We start from the raw sequence: 22,328 nt of genomic DNA, 5'->3' as shown, positions 1-22,328 counted from the left end.
TCGTGACTAGGCTAAATATCTCACGAAATAAGCGTCAAACGAAAAAACTACAAAAAACGAAGCTTGTCTAGCTTGAAGGGGGCAACCAGATGGCGCTATGGTTGGCCCGCTAGATGGCGCTGCCATAGGTCAAACGAATAACAACTGCGTTTTTTAAAAAAGGAACCCCAATTTTTTATTACATGTTAGTGTAGTACGTAAAGAAATATGAATGTTTTAGTTGGACCACTTTTTTCGCTTTGTGATAGATGACGCTGTAATAGTCACAAACATATGGCTCACAATTTTAGACTAACAGTTGGTAACAGGTAGGTTTTTTAAATTAAAATACAGAACGTAGGTACGTTTGAACATATTATTTCGGTTGTTCCAGTGTGATACATGTACCTTCGTGAACTTCTCAATTCCGAGAACGCATGCTGTTACAGCGTGATTACCTGTAAATCTCACATTAAAGCAAAAATGCTCAAAACGATGTCCGTTAACCTCAATGCATTTGGCACTACGTGTAACGACATTCCTCTCATCAGCTAGTAGTTCGCCTTCCGTAATGCTCGTACATGCATTGACAATGCGCTGATGCATTTGTCAGGCACTGTCGGTGGATCACGATAGCAAATATCCCTCAACTTTCCCCACAGCAAGAAATCCGGGGACGTTAGATCCGGTGAACGTGCTTCGACGGTCAATCCACCTGTCATGAAATATGCTATTCAATACCGCTTCAACCGCAAGCGAGCTATGTTCCGGACATGAATCATGTTGGAAGTACATCGCCATTCTGTCATGTAGTGAAACATCTTGTAGTAACATCGGTAGAACATTACGTAGGAAATCAGTATACATTGCACCATTTAGATTGCCATCGATAAAATGGGGGCCAATAATCCTTCCTCTGATAATGCCGCACCATACATTAAACCGCCAAGGTCGCTGATGTTCCACTTGTCGCAGCCATCGTGGATTTTCCGTTGCCCAGTAGTGCATATTATGCCGGTTTACGTTACCGCTATTGGTGAATGACGCTTCGTCGCTAAATGGAACGCGTGCAAAAAATCTTTCATCGTCCCGTAATTTCTCTTGTGCCCAATGGCAGTACTGTACACGACGTTCAAAGTCGTCGCCATGCAATTCCTGGTGCATAAAAATATGGTACGGGTGCAATCGATGTTGATGTAGCATTCTCAACACCGACGTTTTTGAGATTCCCGATTCTCGCGCAGTTTGTCTGCTACTGACGTGCGGATTAGCCGCGACAGCAGCTAAGACACCTACTTGGGCATCATCATTTGTTGCAGGTCGTGGTTGACGTTTCACATGTGGCTGAACACTTCCTGTTTCCTTAAATAACGTAACTATCCGGCCAACGGTCCGGGCACTTGGATGATGTCGTCCAGGATACCGAGCAGCATACATAGCACACGCCTGTTGGGCATTTTGATCACAATAGCCATACATCAACACGATATCGACCTTTTCCGCAATTGGTAAACGGTCCATTTTAACACGGGTAATGTATCACGAAGCAAATACCGTCCGCACTGGCGGAATGTTACGTGATACCACGTGCTTATAGGTTTGTGACTATTACAGCGCCATCTATCATAAAGCGACAAAAGTGGTTCAACTAAAACATTCATATTTCTTTACGTACTACACGAATATGTAATAATAAATGGGGGTTCCTATTTAGAAAAACGCAGTTGATATCCGTTCGATCTATGGCAGCGCCATGTAGCGGGCCGACCATAGCGCCATCGGGTTTCCTTCGTCAAGCTAGACGAGTTCCATTCTTTGTAGTTTCTTCGTTTGATGCTTATTTCGTGAGATATTTGGACCGGTCACTATCAATGGACCACCCTGTAGAGGTGTCAAAGGCAGCTATCAAACAAGTCTTGAACAAAAACTTCTACATCTACACCTACATATACATGGTTTCTCTGCAATTCACATTAAAGTGCCTGGCAGAAGATTCATCGAACCACCTTCACAATTCTCTATTATTCCAATCTCGTATAGCACGCGGAAAGAGTAAACACTTATATCTTTCCGCACGAGCTCTGATTTCCCTTATTTTATCTTGGTGATCGTTCGTCACTACGTAGGTTGATGTCAACAAAATATTTTCGCAATCGGAGGAGAAAGTTGGTGATGGTGATTGGAATTTCGTGAGAAGATTCCGTCGCAACGAAAAACGCTTTCTTTTAATGATGTCCAGCGCAAATCCTGTATTATTTCTGTGACACTCTCTCCCATATTTCACGATAATACAAAATGTGCTGCGTTTCTTTGAACTTTTTCGATGTACTCCGTCAGTCATATCGGGTAACGATCCCACATCGCGCAGCAGTATTCTAAAAGAGGACGGACAAGCATAGTGTAGGCAGTCCCCTTAGTAAGTCTGTTACATTTTCTAAGTGTCCTGCCAATAGAACGCAGTCTTTGGTTAGCCTTCCCCACAACATTTTCTATGTGTTCCTTCCAATTTAAGTTGTTCGTAATTGTAATACCTAGGTATTTAATTAAATTTACTGCTTTTAGATTAGACTAATCCATCGTGTAAGCGAAATTTAGCGAATTCCTTTGAGCACTCATGTGGATGACCTCACACTTTGCGTTATTTAGGGTCAACTGCCACTTTTCGCACCATTCAGGTATCTTTTCTAAATCGTTTTGCAGTTTGTTTTGATCTTCAGATGACTTTATTAGTCGATAAACGACAGCGTCATCCGCAAACAACCGAAGACGGCTGCTCAGATTGTCTCCCAAATCGTTTATATAGATAAGGAACAGCAAAGGGCCTATAACACTACCTTGGGGAACGCCAGAATTCACTTCTGTTTTACTCCATGACCTTCCGTCAATTACTACGAACTGTGCCCTCTCTGACAGGAAATCACAAATCCAGTCACATAACAGAGACGATAAACCATAAGCACGCAGTTTCACTACAAGGCGCTTGTGTAGCACAGTGCCAAAAGCTTTTCGGAAATCCAGAAATACGGAATCGATCTGAAATCCCTTGTTAATAGCACTCGACATTTCAAGTGAATAAAAAGCTAGCTGTGTTTCACAGGAACGATGTTGTCTAAACCCATGTTGACTGTGTGTCAATAGACCGACTCCTTCGACGTAATTCATAACGTTCGAACACAATATACGTTCAAGAATCCTGCTGCATATCGACATTAACGATATGGGCCTGTAATTTATTGGATTACTCCTACTATCTTTCTTGAATATTGGTGTGACCTGTGTAACTTTCCAGTCTTTGGGTACGGATCTTCCGTCGAGCGAACGGTTGTATATGATTGTTAAGTATGGAGCTAATGCATCAGCATATTCCGAAAGGAATCTAAGTGGTATACAGTCTTGCTTTTATTAAGTGATTTAAGTTGCTTCTCTGCTCCGAGGACACTTACTTATACGTTACTCATGTTAGCAGCTGTTCTCGATTCGAATTCTGGGATATTTACTTCGAATTCGTTTGTGAAGGCATTTCGGAAGGCTGTGTTTAGTAACTCTTCTTTGGCAGCACTGTCTTCGATAGTATTTCCAATTCTGTCGCGCAGAGAAGGCATTGATTGTTTCTTGCCGCTAACATAATCTACATACGGCCAGAATCTCTTTGGATTTTCTGCCAGGTTTCGAGACAAAGTTTCGTTGTGGAAACTGTTAAAACATCTCGCATTGAACTCCGCGCAAAATTTCGAGCTTCTGTGAAAGATTGCCAATCTTGAGAATTTAGCGTCTGTTTAAATTTGGCATGTTTGGTTCGTTGTTTCTGCAACAGTGTTGTAACTCATTTTGTGTACCAAGGAGGATCAGCTCCGTCTTAAAATTTATTTGGCATAAATCTCTCAGTTGCTGCCGATACTATTTCTTTGAATTTAAGCCACATCTGGTCTACACTTATATTATTAATTTGTAATGAGTGGAGATTGGCTCTCAGGAAGGTGTCAAGTGAATTTTTATCTGCTTTTTTGGGTAGGTATATTTTTCGCTTATTTTTCGAGGGTTTGGGGATTACAATATTCAATCTCGCTATGACAACCTTGTGTTCAGTAATCCCTAAACCGGTTTTGATGCTCGTTACTACCTCAGGATTATTTTATGCTAAGTGTGTTTTCACAATCGGTTACTACTCGCGTGGGCTCATAAACTAACTGCCTGAAATAATTTTCAGAGAATGCGTTTAGCACAATTTCGGATGATATTTTATGTGTAGTTCCGGAATTAAACATGTAATTTCGCCAACATATCGAGGGTAAATTAAAGTCACCACCGACTATTATCGTATGAGTAAGGTACGTGTTTGAAATCGAACTCAAAGTTTCTCTGAACCTTTCATCAACTGTATCATCGGAATATGGAGGTCGGTGAAAGGATCCAATTATTATTTTATCCCGGTTGCCAACAATGACCTCTGCCCATACTAACTCACAGGAAGTATCTACTTCAGTTTCGCGACAAGTTAAACTACTTTTAACAGCAACAAACACGCCACCGCCAACCGTATTTAGCCTATCCTTTCGCAAAACCGTTAGGTTCTTCGCAAAAATTTCAGCTGAGTTTATTTCCGGCTTTAGCCAGCTTTCAGTGCCTATGACGAATTGAGCATCAGTGCTTTCTATTAGAACTTGGAGCTCTGGTACTTTCCCAACATAGCTACGACAATTTACAACTATTATACCAATGGTTCCTGTATCTACGTTATTCCTGTGTTCAGCCTGCACCCTTTGTGACTGAAGCCCTTCTTGTGTTTTCCCGATACCCTCTCACCTAGAAAACCCCCCAGTCCACGCCACGCCACAGCCCCTGCTACCTGTATGAACACCAGTTCCTCTACACTCAATACAAATGACCTTACTATTAAGAAATACATTACAGTCGATTCCTAAGTGACATTTCGTATCGTATTGCTACTTTGTTTACAAAATGTGGCATCAATGAATCCTTTACCACCAATAATGTCACAAAGCAGCTCTCTATACATAACGGGAAGCCTACAACTCACTAATTTATCAGGTTTGCGATGTATACAAATCAACGAAATACGTCGGAATTTTTATGTAGAACAGACAGGGAGGCATTTAATAAAGTAATTCTACATGGACAACGGTGTATGTCTGTGAGAGACAGCAAAGGACTTGGAAGAGCAGTTGAATGGAATGGACAGTGTCTTGAAAGGAGGATATAAGATGAACATCAACAAAAGCAAAACGAGGATAATGGAATGTAGTCGAATTAAATCGGTTGATGCTGAGGGAATTAGATTACAAAATAAGACACTTAAAGTAGTAGATGAATTTTGCTATTTGGGTAGCAAAATAACTGAAGTAGAGAGGATATACAATGTAGACTGGTTATAGCAAGGAAAGAGTTTCTGAAGAAGAGAAATTTGGTAACATCGAGTACAGATTTAAGTGTCAGGAAGTCGTTTCTGAAAGTATTTGTATGGAGTGTAGCCATGTATGGAAGTAAAACATGGACGATAAATAGTTTGGACAGGAAGAGAATAGAAGCTTTCGAAATGTGATGCTACAGAAGAATGCTGAAGATTTGATGGGTAGATCACATAACTAATGAGGAGGTATTGAACAGAATTGGGGAGAAGAGGAGTTTGTGGCACAACTTGACCAGAAGAAGGGACCGGTTGGTAGGACATGCTCTGAGGCATCAAGGGATCACAAATTTAGCATTGGAGGGCAGTGTGGAGGGTAAAAATCGTACAGGGAGACCAAGAGATGAATACACTAAGCAGATTCAGAAGGATGTAGGTTGCAGTAGGTACTGAGAGATGAAGAAACTTGCGCAGGCTAGGGTCGCATGGAGAGCTGCATCAAACCAGTCTCAGGACTGAAGACCACAACAACAACAACGGTGTATGAATACTTTTTTCTATGACAACTTAACTCTCTTTGTCTGTGTTATTAATCCACTCTAAGTGATCTATCCACAAATAAAATTATCGTATACCCTAAAAGCACTTTCTCACGTCTTGGCATTGCGCTCCATAAAATAAGACATTCATGTCTGCTTATCCATGTAATAACGCAAAACAGCCTAAATTTGTTATATTATACGCTTCTCTTACTACACATGGAAGTAGATGCATGTTATAATCATTTATTTTGTAGGCTTCCGAAGATGACAGGTTAATGTGTTGAAAGTGGTTAAGTACTATAAAAAATTCCAATTGTTCAGCTGACGACTGAACTTTATTCTGAAAAAATAGAACAGGTTCTGAAAACATTTCAGCTATGAATAATTTCATGGTTTATATATATATAATAACTTGAATATATTAACAGATATATATATATATATATATATATATATATATATATATTTCTGTTAATATATATATATATATATATATATATATATATATATATATTAACAGAAATACACATTTTTTTCTGTTAATATATTCAAGTTATGATTATTTTCCCCTAAACGTGCTTTACACGCGGCTCTAACGCTTCAGAAAATGACGTAGAATAGCAAGTGATGGAGAGTTGAAGGGGTAAGATTCGTCGTTACGCTTTATCGTTTTTCAAAGTTTGTGATGTACGGCGCGTCTTGTTTATGTAACCAAATGGTCATGTGCCAGATACCACACTCGCTAAGACTATTCGTAAAAATTTTCTGTCGCATTTGTAATATGTACCAGTATGCGAAAAATCTCCAAAGAAGCTGTGCTGATATCTGCTATTGTACTAAAAGCGCAGTTAATTTATTTTCATTTCACGGAAAAAAGAAATACTTTCAGTCACCGTTTTACTGATTCCTCCTTATTTTTTTGACCTATGTTTTGGGTGATTTGCCCATTGTCTAGTGTTACATACCAATAAGAACAGACAGTAAGCTAATAACTCGAAAAATAGGTCAAAAATTATAAAAAAAGTAGTATTACAATCTTATCGCAAATGTAACATTGGCATTATATGCAATCTACAAGACAAACAAGGCCAACAGCTTTTCGTCACTTTTACTGAAGACAGCAATATCATCAGAGAACCTTTATCATTGATATGCTTTGCCATGAATTTTTATCGCACCGTTTCTTTGATATATACGTCGAACAGCAGCCTTACGCTCTCTGCTGCCTCTTTTCTTGTATAGTGAGACGTCACAGCCAAAGAAAATTTTCGCTTCGTCTCATGAACAGTACATGTTGCATGATCGCGTATAATAGACATAAATAATATTTAATTTTATTTTATGTCAGTATCTGTGAAATGGTGCAATGTACGTAATCTATAAAGAATAACAAGATGAAAACTCTGTACAAAGATCCCGTTGTGAGTAGATTATATACTCACGTATACTTGCATCGAAAGGGAAAAAACTGCTATTTCTGTTACTGTTGCTGACCGTTGCGACATTGTCTGGTCTGCTAATTTGTCTTGCTGTTATCTATTGGAATGTGCGCTCATGTGTTAACATTTTTCATTACAAACTTTCAAAAATATTTTCTTGGGTATAGAGTACATCCTTTTATAACCCTCTTCATTGAAAGACATAGTAAAATTGTTTATTTTCTGGCCAAAGTGAATTATTGAAATACATCTACATTACGTGATTACTCTGCTATTCACAATAAAGTGCTTAGCAGAGGGTTCAATGAACCACCGTCAAGCTGACCACTCTCGAACGGCACGCGGGAAAAACGAGTACTTAAATTTTTCTGTGCGAGCCCTGATTTCTCTTATTTCATCCTGATGGTCATTTCTCCCTATGTACGTGGGCGCCAACGGAATGTTTTCGCAATCGGAGAAAATAGCTGGTGATTCAAATTTCATGAGAAGATCCCGTCGCAACGAAAATCGTCTTTGTTTTAATGTCTGTGAGACTGTTTCCCCTATTTCGCGATAATACAAAACGAGCTGCCCTTCTTTGTACTTTTTCGATGTCATCCGTCAGTCCCACCTGATGGGGATCCCACACCGCACAGCAATACTCCAGAGTAGGGCGGACATGCATGGTGTAAGCAGTCTCTTTAGTAGACATGCTGCACCTTCTATGTGTTCCGCCAATGAATCGCAGTCTTTGGTTTGTTCTACCCACAATATTATCTATGTCATCGTTTGAATTTAGTTATTTGTAATTGTAATCTCTAAGTATTTAGCTGAATTTACAGCCATCTGATTTGTATGACTTACCGCGTAATGTAAATTTAGCTGATTTATGTTAGTACTCATGTGAATAACTTCAGACTTTTCTTTATTCAGGGTCAATTGCCACTTTTCGCACCATATAGATATCTTATCTAAATCATTTTCCAAGTAGTTTTGATCATCTGATGACTTTACAAGACGGTAAATGACAGCATAATTTGCAAGCAATCTAAGACGACTACTCAGATTGTCTCCTATGTCGTTAATATAGATCAGGAACAATATAGGGCCTATAACACTTCCTTGGGGAAATCCGGATATTACTCCTGTTTTACTCGATGACTTTCCGTCTATTACTACGAACTATGACCTTGCTGACAGGAAATCACGAATCCAGTCGCACAACTGAGGCGATACTCCGTAGGCACGCAGCTTGGTTAGAAGACGCTTGTGAGGAACGGTGTCGAAAGCCTTCTGGAAATCTAAATATATGGAATCAATTTGACATCCCTTGTCGATAGCACTTATTACTTCATGAGTATAAAGAGCTAATTGTGTTTCACAAGAATGACATTTTCTGAATCCGTGCTGACTATGAGTCAATAAATTGTTTTCTTCGAGGTACTGCATAATGTTTGAGTGCAGTATATGTTCCAAAACCCTACTGCAAATCGACGTTAGTGATATAGGCCTGTAATTCAGCGGATTACTCCTACTTCTCTTTTTGGGTATTGGTGTGACTTGAGCAATTTTCCAGTTGTACGGATCTTTCTGTGAGCGAGTGGTTGTATATAATTGCTAAATATGGAGCTATCTGGACCGGAGGCCTTGCCTTTATTAAGTGATTTAAGCTGCTTTGTTACACCGAGGATATCTACTTCTATGTTTCTCATCTTGGCAGTTGTTCTTGATTGGAATTCAGGAATATTTACTTCGTCTTTTTTGGCGAAGGGGTTTCGGAAAACCGTGTCTAATAACTCTGCTTTAGTGGCACTTTCATCAGTGACTTCACCGTTGTTATCGCGCAGTGAAGGTATTGATTGCTTCTTGCCGCTGGTGTGCTTCATGTATGACCAGAGTCTCTTTGGGTTTTCTGCCAGATTTCGAGACAGAATTTTGTTGTGGAAATTATTAAAAGCATCTCTCATTGAGGTTCGCGCTATATTTCGGACTTCTGTAAAACTTTGCTAATCTTGGGGATTTTGCTTTCTTTTAAATTTGGCATGCTTTTCTCGTTGCTTCTGCAGCAACAATCTGATCCGTTTTGTGTACCATGGGGGATCAGTACCACCATTAATTTATGTGGTATATGTTTCTCAATTGCTCTCGATATTATCTCTTTGAAAACATTCCACATCTTTTCTATACTTACATGATCAGATCGGAAGGAGGAAGACTGTCTCTTAAAAAGCGTTAAAAGCATTTTTATCATCTTTTTTTAAACAGATATACTTTGCGTTTCTTTTTGATGGCTGTAGGTGTTACGGTATTCAGCCTAGCAGCAACTGCTTTGTGGTCGCTAATCCCTGTATTCGTCACAATACGCACTGTTTGTCCAGGATTATTTGTTGCTAAAAGGTCAAGTATGCCTTCGCAACCATTTACGCTTCGAGTGGGCTTATGAACTAATTGTTCAAAATAATTTGCTGAGAATGAATTCAGTACAATTTCGGATGACGTTTTATGCCTGCCGCCGGCTTTAAACGATTGTCAGATATAACCTCTACCCATACAATTTCACATGAACTATCTACTTCAATTTCGCTACAAGCAAACTACCTCTGACAGCAATAAATACTCCACCACCAACCGTATTTAATCTATCCTTTCGGATCACTGTTAGAGCGTATGAAAAAATATCGGCTGAAATTATTTCCAGCCTTAGCCAACTCTCCGAACCTACAACTATTTGAACTTCTATGATTTCTCTTAGGTCTTGGAGCTCTGGTTCTTTGCCGACACAGCTATGACAATTTCCCACGACAATACCAATCGTTTCTAAAACTACCTTACTGTGGCTTTTCGCTTGGTTTGCGATCTTTATAAGGGGCGTTTTGTGAGCAACTGTAATTCAATCATCATGCTGGAACCTGCAATCATTTTAATTTTGTGACATCCAATATTATTCCTAACTAATGCTTTCCGAAGGGAAAACGTTATTTCTTTCCGCTGTCGATTAAGAATTACCAAACGAGTCGTCTTCCAAGCTAACTGTGACCGTAAATACTTTAATAAGTGCAATAAAAGAAAACCGTATCATACCATACCATCATTAATTATTCTTGACTTTTTCATGCAATCATGTACAAAAGTTAAGAAAGAAGATATTATCATTTTCTTCTGGTCCCAGTTTCTCTTGTAACATTGCAGCCAAAGACAGAATTTTCGATGGTTCGCTTACGTAACTTTAAGCTAGACTATTACCAGATGCAGAAATGAAGTTCGGCAGAACATCATACAAGGGCGGTAATGTTATAATATATTGTATATTACATTCTACTAATGGTGCCAATAATTCAAGAGGCATTATTTTAGTGTTCGTATAGTTTACTGATAGCATGAAAAGAAATGGGCAGTTCCTTAACGCTTCATACGCTTAATGTTCATGGGGCAGTAAAAACACAGACAGCTCTGGGAATAGGACGTCTAACAGACGCTATCGCAGCTGCAGCACTTCTGTGTAAAAGGCCAAGTGGTCCAATAAATCGCCAGTTAAGAAACTTTGGTCGGCAGGAAGTTCGCCTCTGGTGTGGCGACAGTGCAGCTGCAAGAGGAGTTTTACTGAAGTCTTTCACGGCGTCTGCACGGCAGCGCAAGGAACGAACTTCAGTTTTATTAGTCGTAAACCAGTGATATGAAGCCGATATGCGAAAAAATACGACAGTAAGACTCCATTCGGTTTTTCCCTGCACATGGGGCGGCACGTAGGACGTAAGGTTAAACACAATGGAGTAGAATTGTTTATACGTCGTGCCATTACCCATATACAACACTTGGATACACAACCTAACTGAGAACAAAATATAACTATAAATACTAGACATTTGCAGACCAGAACTTGGCATCATCAAGTGCAATGAGCGCAGACTTGGGTAACTTCGCTGCTATGGACGAGAATAGCCATATACTCCATTGCATCAAGTGAATTGAGTTCTGCTCATCCCCACAATCACAGAACGCAGGCTCCACACTGAGACGCCACCCATATTCATTTCTTCCTCGTGAACAGGAATGGAGTCAGTTGAGTGACTTATAAGTCATTTTTCTGCGGGGCGGAGGGGAAGTCCTCCTCATATTTCATCTATCTAACCAGATGCTGGGTTCTAGCGAGCTAATTTCTTAATATCGTTTGCCATGGTGAAGCTACGAATTCCTCAGTTGTCTTGAGAAGACTCGTTATCGACATCAGTTCATGTAATTGATTGCCGGTGGCTAAACAGTGGTTAAGATTCTGATTTCGTTGCTTTGGTCTTCTCTTATCTGGCTGCTAGTTCTCGCCAAACGTCAAGAGGTGCAATTCTACAGTGACAGTATAGCTCCTACAGAAGAGGGGACGTAGAGAGCCTGTAATGATTCGACGCGTATTTTGATGCCGACATCCACTGATTTGATGTGGTGTGATGTAGGCCATACAAGGCATGCGCTCTTTTCTGTAGAATAGCACAGAGCTAGTGATCATATCTTCAGGTCGTGCTCTCCAAGTTACTTCCGTCAATTTGCGCACATTATTATAAATGCCCCTGCTCTGTTCCTTTCCACATATTTTTAAAGTTTTATTTTTGTGTTTGACATATTACTTTGACTGACATGTACTATAGCTTTTCAAAACGCGCGTTAAAATTTCGACTGCCACATACGACTGTTATTAAAAAAATTTTACTTCACGTAATATTTTTAAAGAGATTTGATGAAATTATTATGTTTAAGATTCTCCTACGCAGTGAATTCTTATGTTAGATTCCAGCAGCTTCAGCTAGGGCCTTTTTGGCAAAAATTTGTAACTGCAATTACTGACAATTTTTTGTGATGTAATTTTGATGACAGATGATGATGTTACAAGCATTAGCTACTAGTAGCCCATAAATGGCCGTGGTTCCTTGTAATCGTGTCCCTGCTTCATTCCTTATTTTTTAAATTTATCTTTTTTGAGCTACTTGTAATTTTGATTTTGCGTTGTAATATTGCTTTTAACTTTTTGTTTGAAATGTATGTACTGATTTTCTTCGATTTCTGTCACTTTCTATGTTCAAATCACTTAATAAAGGCAAGGCCTCCGGTCCAGATTTTATACCAGTCAGGTTCCTCTAAGAGTATGCTAATAAAATAGCTCCATACGTAGCAATTATATACAACCACTCGTTCACAGAAAGATCCGTACCTAGAAACTGAAAAATTGGAATATGAAGATATGGCTTCGATAGTACAGTGTGATTCCTTTATTAACCATTTCTGTACAGACGTAAGTTAAATAATGTCAGCAGTGTGGGAAAAGTTTGTTGCTACTTACTGTAAGGATAACACGCTAAGTTGCAGACAGGCATAATTAAAAGTCCCTTACACGTAAGCTTACGGCCTCGGCCTTCGTCAAAGAGAAACACAAATCATTCATTCACAAAGGCAAGCACACTTCGCCCACACATGAGTATTAACCCCATTTCCAACTTGATCGTTACGTGTGCGTGAATTGTGCCTGCCTGTGTGAATTAATGGTGTGTGTTTGTCTTCTTCCGGCGATGGCTGAAGCTGAAAGCTTGTGTGTGAGTGTCTTTTAATTGTGCCTGTCTACAAATTGGGTTGCTTCCCGTAAAGATAACACACTATCTTTTCCTGCATTTTTGATATTCCTCCATGGAGTTTCCAGTGTTTAAGTTAAACAGTATATTTTCCGTTTTTAATAAGCGTTGTCATGTAACTGTTATGCTTAGTGCCATAGGCATTAGTGTCATTACTGGCACCTACTGATAAAATTGCTTCTCTTGTAACCTTCGTCAGCTTGGGCACTGATGATGTTACGAATTGGATTAGAGAGGGACAAAATAGTTTGTGCTGATTGTAGTAGGTACGTTTGTCATCTTCAGTGTTGTTGCAAGGTATTCCTTTTAATATTTGTCTTATATGTTATGTTTCATTCAAGAGATCTGATGATGGATTCCTCCCGAAACTGGTCTTGAAATGATAGATAAAATTATTTTCGAGCAAGATAAGTGATTTAACATTATTTCTGGTGGCCACTTTGTGCTTGCTGTTCAGACAATGCTGCTTAAAGGATATTGTGCGCTGCAGCTATACCCCTAGTCATTTTGGAGTTTCACAGTGTTCCAGCGTTTTACCTTCCCAGGAGAAGGTTAAGCTTCTTTTCCTCTTATATGATGAAACACAGGTGTTCGTGATTTCAGTGGGTCTGACCTGAGTCAGAGTGCAGCTAACACTCCTGACGATGGGCCTCCGCAGTCGACGACCCATGCACGTGCCTACGTTAACACCACGACACCGGGAAATACGACTGAAAAGGGCACATGACCCTCGGCACCGAACGTTGGCCCAGTGATAGAGCGTTGCGTGGTCGGATGAATCCTGATACTTCTTCATCATGCCAATGTGAGAGCACGAATCCGTCGTCTTTCAGTGGAACATCTTCTTGACACCTTTACTACGGGACGGAGACAAGCTGGCATCCACAGGTCCAGTGGAGCTCGTGCAAGGCACCATGGCGGGCAAGGATATCGTACGCTGGTTGCAGACTACGTGCAGCCCTTAATGACGTTCATGTTTCCCGATGGCAGTGGCATTTTCCAACAAGGTAACGCGCCATGTCACAAAGTCAGGCGTGTGATGCAGTGGTTCGAGGAACACAGTGGCGAGCTCCAAATGATGTGCTGCCCCCTCCCCCCCCCCCCCCCCAACTCGCCAGATCTGAACCCTACGGAATACATCTGCGATGTGACGTGGCGTCAGATCTCATCGCCCCCCCCCCCCCTCCCACCCGCAATTTACGGGAATTATCTGACTTGTGTGTGCAGATGTGGCGTCAGCTCCCTCCAGCGACCTACCAAGGCCTCACTGCTTCCATGCCACGACGCGTTCCTGCTGTTATCCGTGCCTAAGATGGACATACCGGTTATTACGTAGGCCGTCAGTGTTCTGGCTGATTAGTGTACATTGAACAATGCACGTAGGTAATCCAACAAATTGCGCAGCTTCCTTCCAGCTAGCTCTAAACAAGATAACTCTTTTCTATCGCTCTGTCACTTCTCTCTCTTCTATCTTACTGCGATGATTGCATGCTGGCAAATATACACCACTTCATAGCCATGATTTACCTGTTCTACAATATTTATGGCGCTCCAAAGCAATCAGTGGTACCAATTTTCAAGAAGGGTCGTCGAGCAGATGCGCAAAACTATAGGCCTGTATCTCTGACATCGATCTGTTGTAGAATTTTAGAACATGTTTTTTGCTCGCGTATCATGTCATTTCTGGAAACCCAGAATCTACTCCGTAGGAATCAACATGGATTCAGGAAAACGGGTTCCCGGGTTCGATTCCCGCCGGGGTCAGGGATTTTCTCTGCCTCGTGATGACTGGGTGTTGTGTGATGTCCTTAGGTTAGTTAGGTTTAAGTAGTCCTAAGTTCTAGGGGACTGATGACCATACCTGTTAAGTCCCATAGTGCTCAGAGCCATTTGAACGATTTTGATTCAGGAAACAGCGATCGTGTGAGGCCCAACTGGCAGCATTTGTTCATGAGACCCAGAAAATATTGATACAGGCTCCCAGGTAGATGCCATTTTCCTTGACTTCCGGAAGGCGTTCGATACAGTTCCGCACTGTCGCCTGATAAACAAAGTAAGAGTCTACGGAATGTCAGATCAGCTGTGTGGCTGGATTGAAGAGTTTTTAGCGAACACAACACAGCATGTTGTTCTCAATGGAGAGACGTCCACAGACGTTAAAGTAACCTCTGGCGTGCCACAGGGGAGTGTTATAGGACCATTGCTTTTCACAGTATATATAAATGACCTAGTAGATACTGTCGGAAGTTCCAAGTGGCTTTTCGCGGATGATGCTGTGGTATACAGAGAAGCTGCAGCATTAGAAAATTGCAGCGAAATGCAGGAAGATTTGCAGCGGATAGGCACTTCGTGCAGGGAGTGGCAACTGACCCTTAACGTAGACAAATGTAATGTATTGCGAATACATACAAAGAAGGATCCTTTATTGTATGATTATATGATAGCGGAACAAACACTGCCAGGAGTTACTTCCGTAAAATATCTGGGAGTATGCGTGCGGAATGATTTGAAGTGGAATGATCATATAAAATTAATTGTTGGTAAGGCGGGTGCCAGGTTGAGATTCATTGGGAGAGTCCTTAGAAAATGTAGTCCATCAACAAAGGAGGTGACTTACAAAACATTCGTTCGACCTGTACTTGAGTATTGCTCATCAGTGTGGGATCCGTACCAGGTCGGGTTGACAGAGGAGATAGAGAAGATCCAAAGAAGAGCGTTTCGACACAGGGTTATTTGGTAAGCGTGATAGCGTTATGGAGATGTTTAGCAAACTCAAGTGGCAGACTCTGCAAGAGAGGCTCTTTGCATCGCGGTGTAGCTTGCTGTCCAGGTTTCGAGAGGGTGCGTTTCTGGATGAGGTATCGAATATATTGCTTCCCCCTACGTATATCTCCCGAGGAGATCACGAATGTAAAATTAGAGAGATTCGAGCGCGCACGGAGGCTTTCCGGCAGTCGTTCCTCCCGCGAACCATACGCGACTGGAACAGGAAAGGGGGGTAATGACAGTGGCACGTAAAGTGCCCTCCGTCACACACCGTTGGGCGGCTTGCGGAGTATAAATGCAGATGTAGATTACAATCAGTCATCTCTTTCAAAGGGGGGAAACGGTATGTTGTCCCAGGAGCCTATGACTCTGATTGCTGCCACGACACAACTGCTTCATTTCGCGACAATACTTGAAGGATGAGGCCTTACCTGACGTTGTTGTGCCGCTGGACATACATCTCGTGGAAGCGTGTCTGCTTGTTGGCCATGTCCTGGCAAGCGTCCGCCATCTTCAGCATTATGCTCCTCTTCACCTGCAACAGCCATTGGCCAAGTAAAGCCTTTAGCAAGCACTTGAAGGGAAAAAATTGTGATAAGTAAAATCTATTTCTTGTTACTTGTGAGGTCACAAAAAAAGAACCTTTCATTTATATGTAAGGTCTTATAAATCGGCTGTGTTGGTTAGAACAAACACTTATAAGTTGTTATAGGGTATTAAAGTATGTGTGTGTGGGTATAACTTCCTCTCGTCCAACCATCTTGAGAACAGCGTTAACGAAGTGGTTTGTCAGATAATATTCTGGAATGTACTTACTAAAATAGGTGAAACGTTATAAAATTTAATACATAAATAGCAGAGGACACAAAAGTACCACAATACACAGACATAAAAAATCTTTGTTTTCTCTCCTGAGACTGCTGCCATCTGGTGGCACTCCTCTCACTACTTTACTTGCGCAACTGGTGTACGGCAGTATGCAGCCTGCAGTCAACTCAGACACCTGCGGCACTTCTTGATGTGCCACGCCTGTGTGACTCTGTGTTGCCAGGAGGACACAGTTACACTTTTTAATGTTTTACTCTCTTTTCATTGCGAGACAATGTTATCTTAGGCGTACATTGGAATTTATATATTTACTGTAATAGCTCAAGCAAAGAAAATTTCATTTTTTATTTGAAATACACAGTCTGTTACGATGGTACACAAACTAAGGTGCAGTTGATTGCACACCACGACTTCATAACCAATACACTGAGGGTATGTGAAAAAGAAATAACGGAAAATCATTAATTTAGGTTTGCAGTTACAAATATGTAATATTCTTGCAATTTTTGAAGATGGCATTTAGCCTTGGCGAAACTAGTAGTCCAGTGTACCTACATACAATCAATGTAATAACAACTTCATGTCTGAAGCTTTCTTTACGAGGTACATTCAAGTTCTAAGGCCTCCGATTTTTTTTCTCCGGACTGGAAAGAGATAGAAACATGCGCATTGTTTTAAAATGAGGCCACGTTCATTGTCAATACGTCCCAGAGATGGCAGCACGGTACGGCAGATGGAATTTTACCGCCAGCGGCGAGAATGAGAACTGTTTTAAATACTTAAAATGGCGACGTTTTCCTTACTTGAACAGCGTGCAATCATTCGTTTTCTGAATTTGCGTGGTGTGAAACTAATTGAAATTCATCGACAGTTGAAGGAGACATGTGGTGATAGAGTTATGGATGTGTCGAAAGTGCGTTCGTGGGTGCGACAGTTTAATGAAGGCAAAACATCGTGTGCAAAAAAACCGAAACAACCTCGGGCTCGCACAAGCCGGCCTGACGACATGATCGAGAAAGTGGAGAGAATTGTTTTGGGGGATCGCCGAATGACTGTTGAACAGATCGCCTCCAGAGTTGGCATGTCTGTGGGTTCTGTGCACACAATCCTGCATGACGACCTGAAAATGCGAAAAGTGTCATCCAGGTGGGTGCCACGAATGCCGACGGACGACCAGATGTCTGCCCGTGTGGCATGTTGCCAAGCAATGTTGACGCGCAACGACAGCGCGAATGGGACTTTCTTTTCGTCGGTTGTGACAATGGATGAGACGTGGATGCCATTTTTCAATCCAGAAACACAGCGCCAGTCAGCTCAATGGAAGCACACAGATTCACCGCCACCAAAAAAATTTCGGGTAACCGCCAGTGCTGAAAAAATGATGGTGTCCATGTTCTGGGACAGCGAGGGCGTAATCCTTACTCATTGCGTTCCAAAGGGCACTACGGTAACAGATGCATCCTACGAAAATGTTTTGAAGAACAAATTCCTTCCTGCACTGCAACAAAAACGTCCGGGAAGGCCTGCGCGTGTGCTGTTTCACCAAGACAACGCACCCGCACATCGAGCTAACGTCACGCAACAGTTTCTTCGTGATAACAACTTTGAAGTGATTCCTCATGCTCCCTACTCACCTGACCTGGCTCCTAGTGACTTTTGGCTTTTTCCAACAATGAAAGACACTCTCCGTGGCCGCACATTCACCAGCCGTGCTGCTATTGCCTCAGCGATTTTCCAGTGGTCAAAACAGACTCCTAAAGAAGCCTTCGCCGCTGCCATGGAACCATGGCGTCAGCGTTGTGAAAAATGTGTACGTCTGCAGGGCGATTACGTCGAGAAGTAACGCCAGTTTCATCGATTTCGGGTGAGTAGTTAATTAGAAAAAATCGGAGGCCTTAGAACTTGAATGCACCTCGTACGCTGCACTCATGAGCGGTCTCCAGCTGACAATATCTCATGCATTAATGTGATTAATTTGGTTCTAGTGTCTTGTACTTTCAACTGTTTGCTTTTAGGCCTTTAAATACACTACACAACAATGAATTTGCTAATGGGTGAAAATAGCGCGAGTGTTGTGTAATAGTGTGCGCTGATTCCGATTTTGCTATCGGAACTGTTGTAGGACGCCTGGCTTTAAACTTATGGCTGAAATTCATACGATATTTAAAGCCTGTACATGGGTTAATATGTAGCTGCATCAACGAACCGTGTTTGACGAAGGATTGTGTGAGTGTGTATGTACAGTACGTGTGTGTATTCTCAAGGTTTCTCTACTTTATGCGTCTGTGGAAGGATAAGTATGCAGTACTGAAAACAAACAGGCAGACTTGGACAAGTTCTAACTAGTCTGCGACAAGTTCTAACTTTTTTTCGAGGTACAGCGCACAGGCAGGTTTCAACACTTTTATAAAATTAGTCCCCGTGCAAGTTCTCCTGCTCATCAATCAGTCTGATTCGGAGGTGACTAGAGAACAGTTCATGCCAGTGTGGTTCTGTGTTTTATTAATCAACAGTCGCGGTAACATGCATTTAGGTGATTTCATATAAGACGATTCGGTAATCCGGTGTATGGTGATTTAGTAAGCGAAACATGAATAGGAGCAGTTGTGTGAATTTTCCAGACTACTTTTGCTACATTTGGGGCAAGTATACGACGTCCGACCGACGCCAGAACATGACCAGAATGCTTGTAAGCTATACGTATATAGCTTACAAACATTACTTCGAATGTGAAACCAATGGTTAAACGGTAAGCGAAATCGAATGCCTTTTGCTCTTACCTTGATTTGGCGGGAGCAAAAAGATCACCACTCGAACTGCTGTTTCTGCTTGAGCAACATATCCAGGTACAGCGAGAAGAAGTCAAAAATCGTCAATCCAGATTTTCAGTCTGCTCTAAAGCCTGTGGCGCATGGTACAGATTACCCAGTACCAATTTATCCTTCATCCGATGCAATGATACTGAAGGTAATGGCAGTGACGCTGGAGCTATGGAGTATACGAATGATCGCGACAATGACATAAAAAAAGGCACATTTGATAAGCCAAGTCGAACTGGACCACCTGGTTCACGATTAGACCCTGTTGAAAGATAAATCTGAACTGTTGGGTTCCTGACTGAAGGTGTGAAACTTACTCGAGAGATATCTTCTGGTAAATCTTCCGGGATGTAAGGTCGTGGTCCATGAAACTCTTCAGCTCCTAACGTTTCGTCCAGAGCTGTCCTGGACATCTTCAGAGGGGTGTTTCTCCTCCGGTGAATCTTGCCGACTGTCGGCAAGACTCACCGGAGGAGAAACACCCCTCTGAAGATGTCCAGCGCAGCTCTGGACGAAACGTTAGGAGCTGAAGAGTTTCATGGACCGCGACCTTACATCCCGGAAGGTTTACCAGAAGATATGTCATGCGGTCGTGAAAGCTTTCATACTATTACTCGAGAGAGGTGTCACAGTTACCCATTGTTCTGATCGGCGCATGAAATTCGCAGCGTACTATGCTGCTGGAGGCGGTGTTTGCTTCTGTCAGGACGTGACAGGACTCATAAAGAAACTACGCAATAAATACGTATCAGAAGAGTGGAGACTTTTTATTGACTCTAAATCAAGCAGTTTCAAACCTGCACTACTACACAATGATAACCAGAAACTATCAATTCCGACTGCAAGTGAAGGAAACCTACGAAACAATGAACACTCTCTTGATGCTGATTAAGTACTCTGAGCATAACTGGAATATCTGCGGTGATTTGAGGGTTGTAGCCCCATTGTTAGGACTGCATACTGGGTATACAAAGCACACGTGCTTTGTTTGCTATGGACTAGTCGCGATGACAAGTATCACTGCATAGCAGAAAATTGGCCACCGAGAAATTTACCTGTAGTCGAATAGCACAATGTTGAACATGTACCTATTGTGGATAGTAATAAGATTTACCTAACTCCAATCCATATCAAGCTGGGTCTTATGAAATAGTTTGTTGCAGCGAAAGATAAAACAAATCGTGGTTTGCAGTACCTAAAAGGCAAGTTTGGAAAGATGAAAACTGACGAAAAATTGAAAGCAGGAGTCTTCGTCGGGCCAGAAACACGAAAGTTTGTTCGAGATCCGCAGTTCAGATTGGAGCTCACGAAACGAGAACTAGAAACTTGGGACTCATTTGTGCCTGTCGTGCACAACTTTCTTGGGAATCACAGAGCAGACAACTATGCAGAAATTGTGGACAACTTGCTAACAGGGTTCCACCACCTCGGTTGCCAAATGTCACTAAAGATGAATGTCTTGCATTTGCATCTCACATTCTTTCCGTCAAATATGGGAGCCTGGAGCGACGAGCACGGTGAAAGATTCCACCACGAGACGTCCACCGTGGAAGCAAGATACTACGGCCGCTTCAATCCGAACATAATGGGGGATTACTGTTGGTTTTTGCAGAGAGCAACAGAATATGTTCACAGGCGGAAAACAAGACTCTCTACCCACGCCGGCCGCAGTGGCCGAGCGGTTCTAGGCACTTCAGTCCGGAACCGCGCTGCTGCTACGGTCGCAGGTTCGAATCCTGCCTCGGGCATGGATGTGTGTGATGTCCTTAGGTTAGTTAGGTTTAAGTAGTTCTAAGTTCTAGGGGACTGATGACCTCAGATGTTAAGTCCCATAGTGCTCAGAGCCATTTGAACCATTTTCTCTACACACTTTTAAACCAAGTCAGTGCCAATCTTAGTGTAATTAAAGGTCGGTGACGAATTTCAGAGCTATGTAAACATTTATAATACACTTCTTCTTTATAGTATTTAGTGCTTTCATTCCAAAGTACGTACATTAATTTCCTAAAATTTCTCACATTCGCAATTCAGCGCAGGTGATATCCTTGATAACATTTACACATACATAACTTTTTTCCCGACTTGTCAGAGCAAATATGACTGTAGTTATGTATTCAGCGCATATGAATTACTCTAAGGAAAGTATTTTCAACCCAGCTACAGGGAAAAAAAATTACTTTGTTTCGTAGTGTTATGATGCACCCTCTTTATATTTGAGGAGGTTTTTCCAACGACTTGCTGACACGGGAAGCTTCACAAGAAGGATTCACAGTAGACGCTCGCATGACATGGAAAAATAGTGTTGCGGTTAGTAGACGTTGGTCCCCAGTCAAGTCTAGGCTGCTACCGCACTTCGTGCTGGTCAGTGAGGTGTGAACATTTAGTTCCTCACTTGGAGCTAGTTCAAGCTCTCAGGCTACAAGACCAACAAGCCACATTATAGCTCTGCCCGCCCGTTCGAAGAACAAAGTGCGATAAATTGTAAAGCTGCGGCCAAAGATATTGTCACAACCCATGGAGCAATGTCTGCACGTTTGTCTTGATATTCTAAACGATTATAACTAAGTGTACTATTTAAGATGAAAACAGTTTCAGACAATGAGATCCGAAACTGGAGGGAAAAAAACTCAGCTTTGTGGCATACTTGAGAAATACGGCAATTCCTCCATTTTTGTAGAGCTGATAAGATAATGACCGATATTAAAGTAACGGCCGATATAAATTCACGCAAGAGAAATACACACAGTCATTATGCGAGTAGATGACTTACATGGATAATCGGATGAATCTTTAAATTCGTTAAGGAAAGAAAGACAAATATTCTTTGGGGAAAAAGCCTACAGAAAGTCGGATTTATATACGCACTCTGGAGATAATAGCAGTGTGTAATTTGTTATGGCTTTAAAGCCCACCGCACAGCGAAGTACAATCTGCTGAAATAGTGACTGACATTACTGAGGTGCTGGTTTACAGGCTTGCTCAGGTTGGCTCCGCGGCTA

The 22,328-nt window shown here is 41.6% G+C and overlaps 1 protein-coding gene across 1 annotated transcript in view; it reads right to left on the bottom strand.

Annotated features, from left to right (window-relative positions):
• Nucleotides 1-22,328, bottom strand: part of LOC124789372 (adenylate cyclase type 2) — a 278,181-nt gene that overhangs the window by 228,843 nt on the left and 27,010 nt on the right. The window contains exon 2 of the mRNA XM_047256703.1: nucleotides 16,114-16,217. Coding sequence (XP_047112659.1) covers nucleotides 16,114-16,217 — 104 coding nt within the window. The remainder of the gene's footprint in view (nucleotides 1-16,113; nucleotides 16,218-22,328) is intronic.

Source organism: Schistocerca piceifrons, chromosome 3 (genome assembly GCF_021461385.2).
Source record: "Schistocerca piceifrons isolate TAMUIC-IGC-003096 chromosome 3, iqSchPice1.1, whole genome shotgun sequence".
Taxonomy (NCBI): domain Eukaryota; kingdom Metazoa; phylum Arthropoda; class Insecta; order Orthoptera; family Acrididae; genus Schistocerca; species Schistocerca piceifrons.
This window is presented reverse-complemented; position numbering and strand designations above follow the sequence as displayed.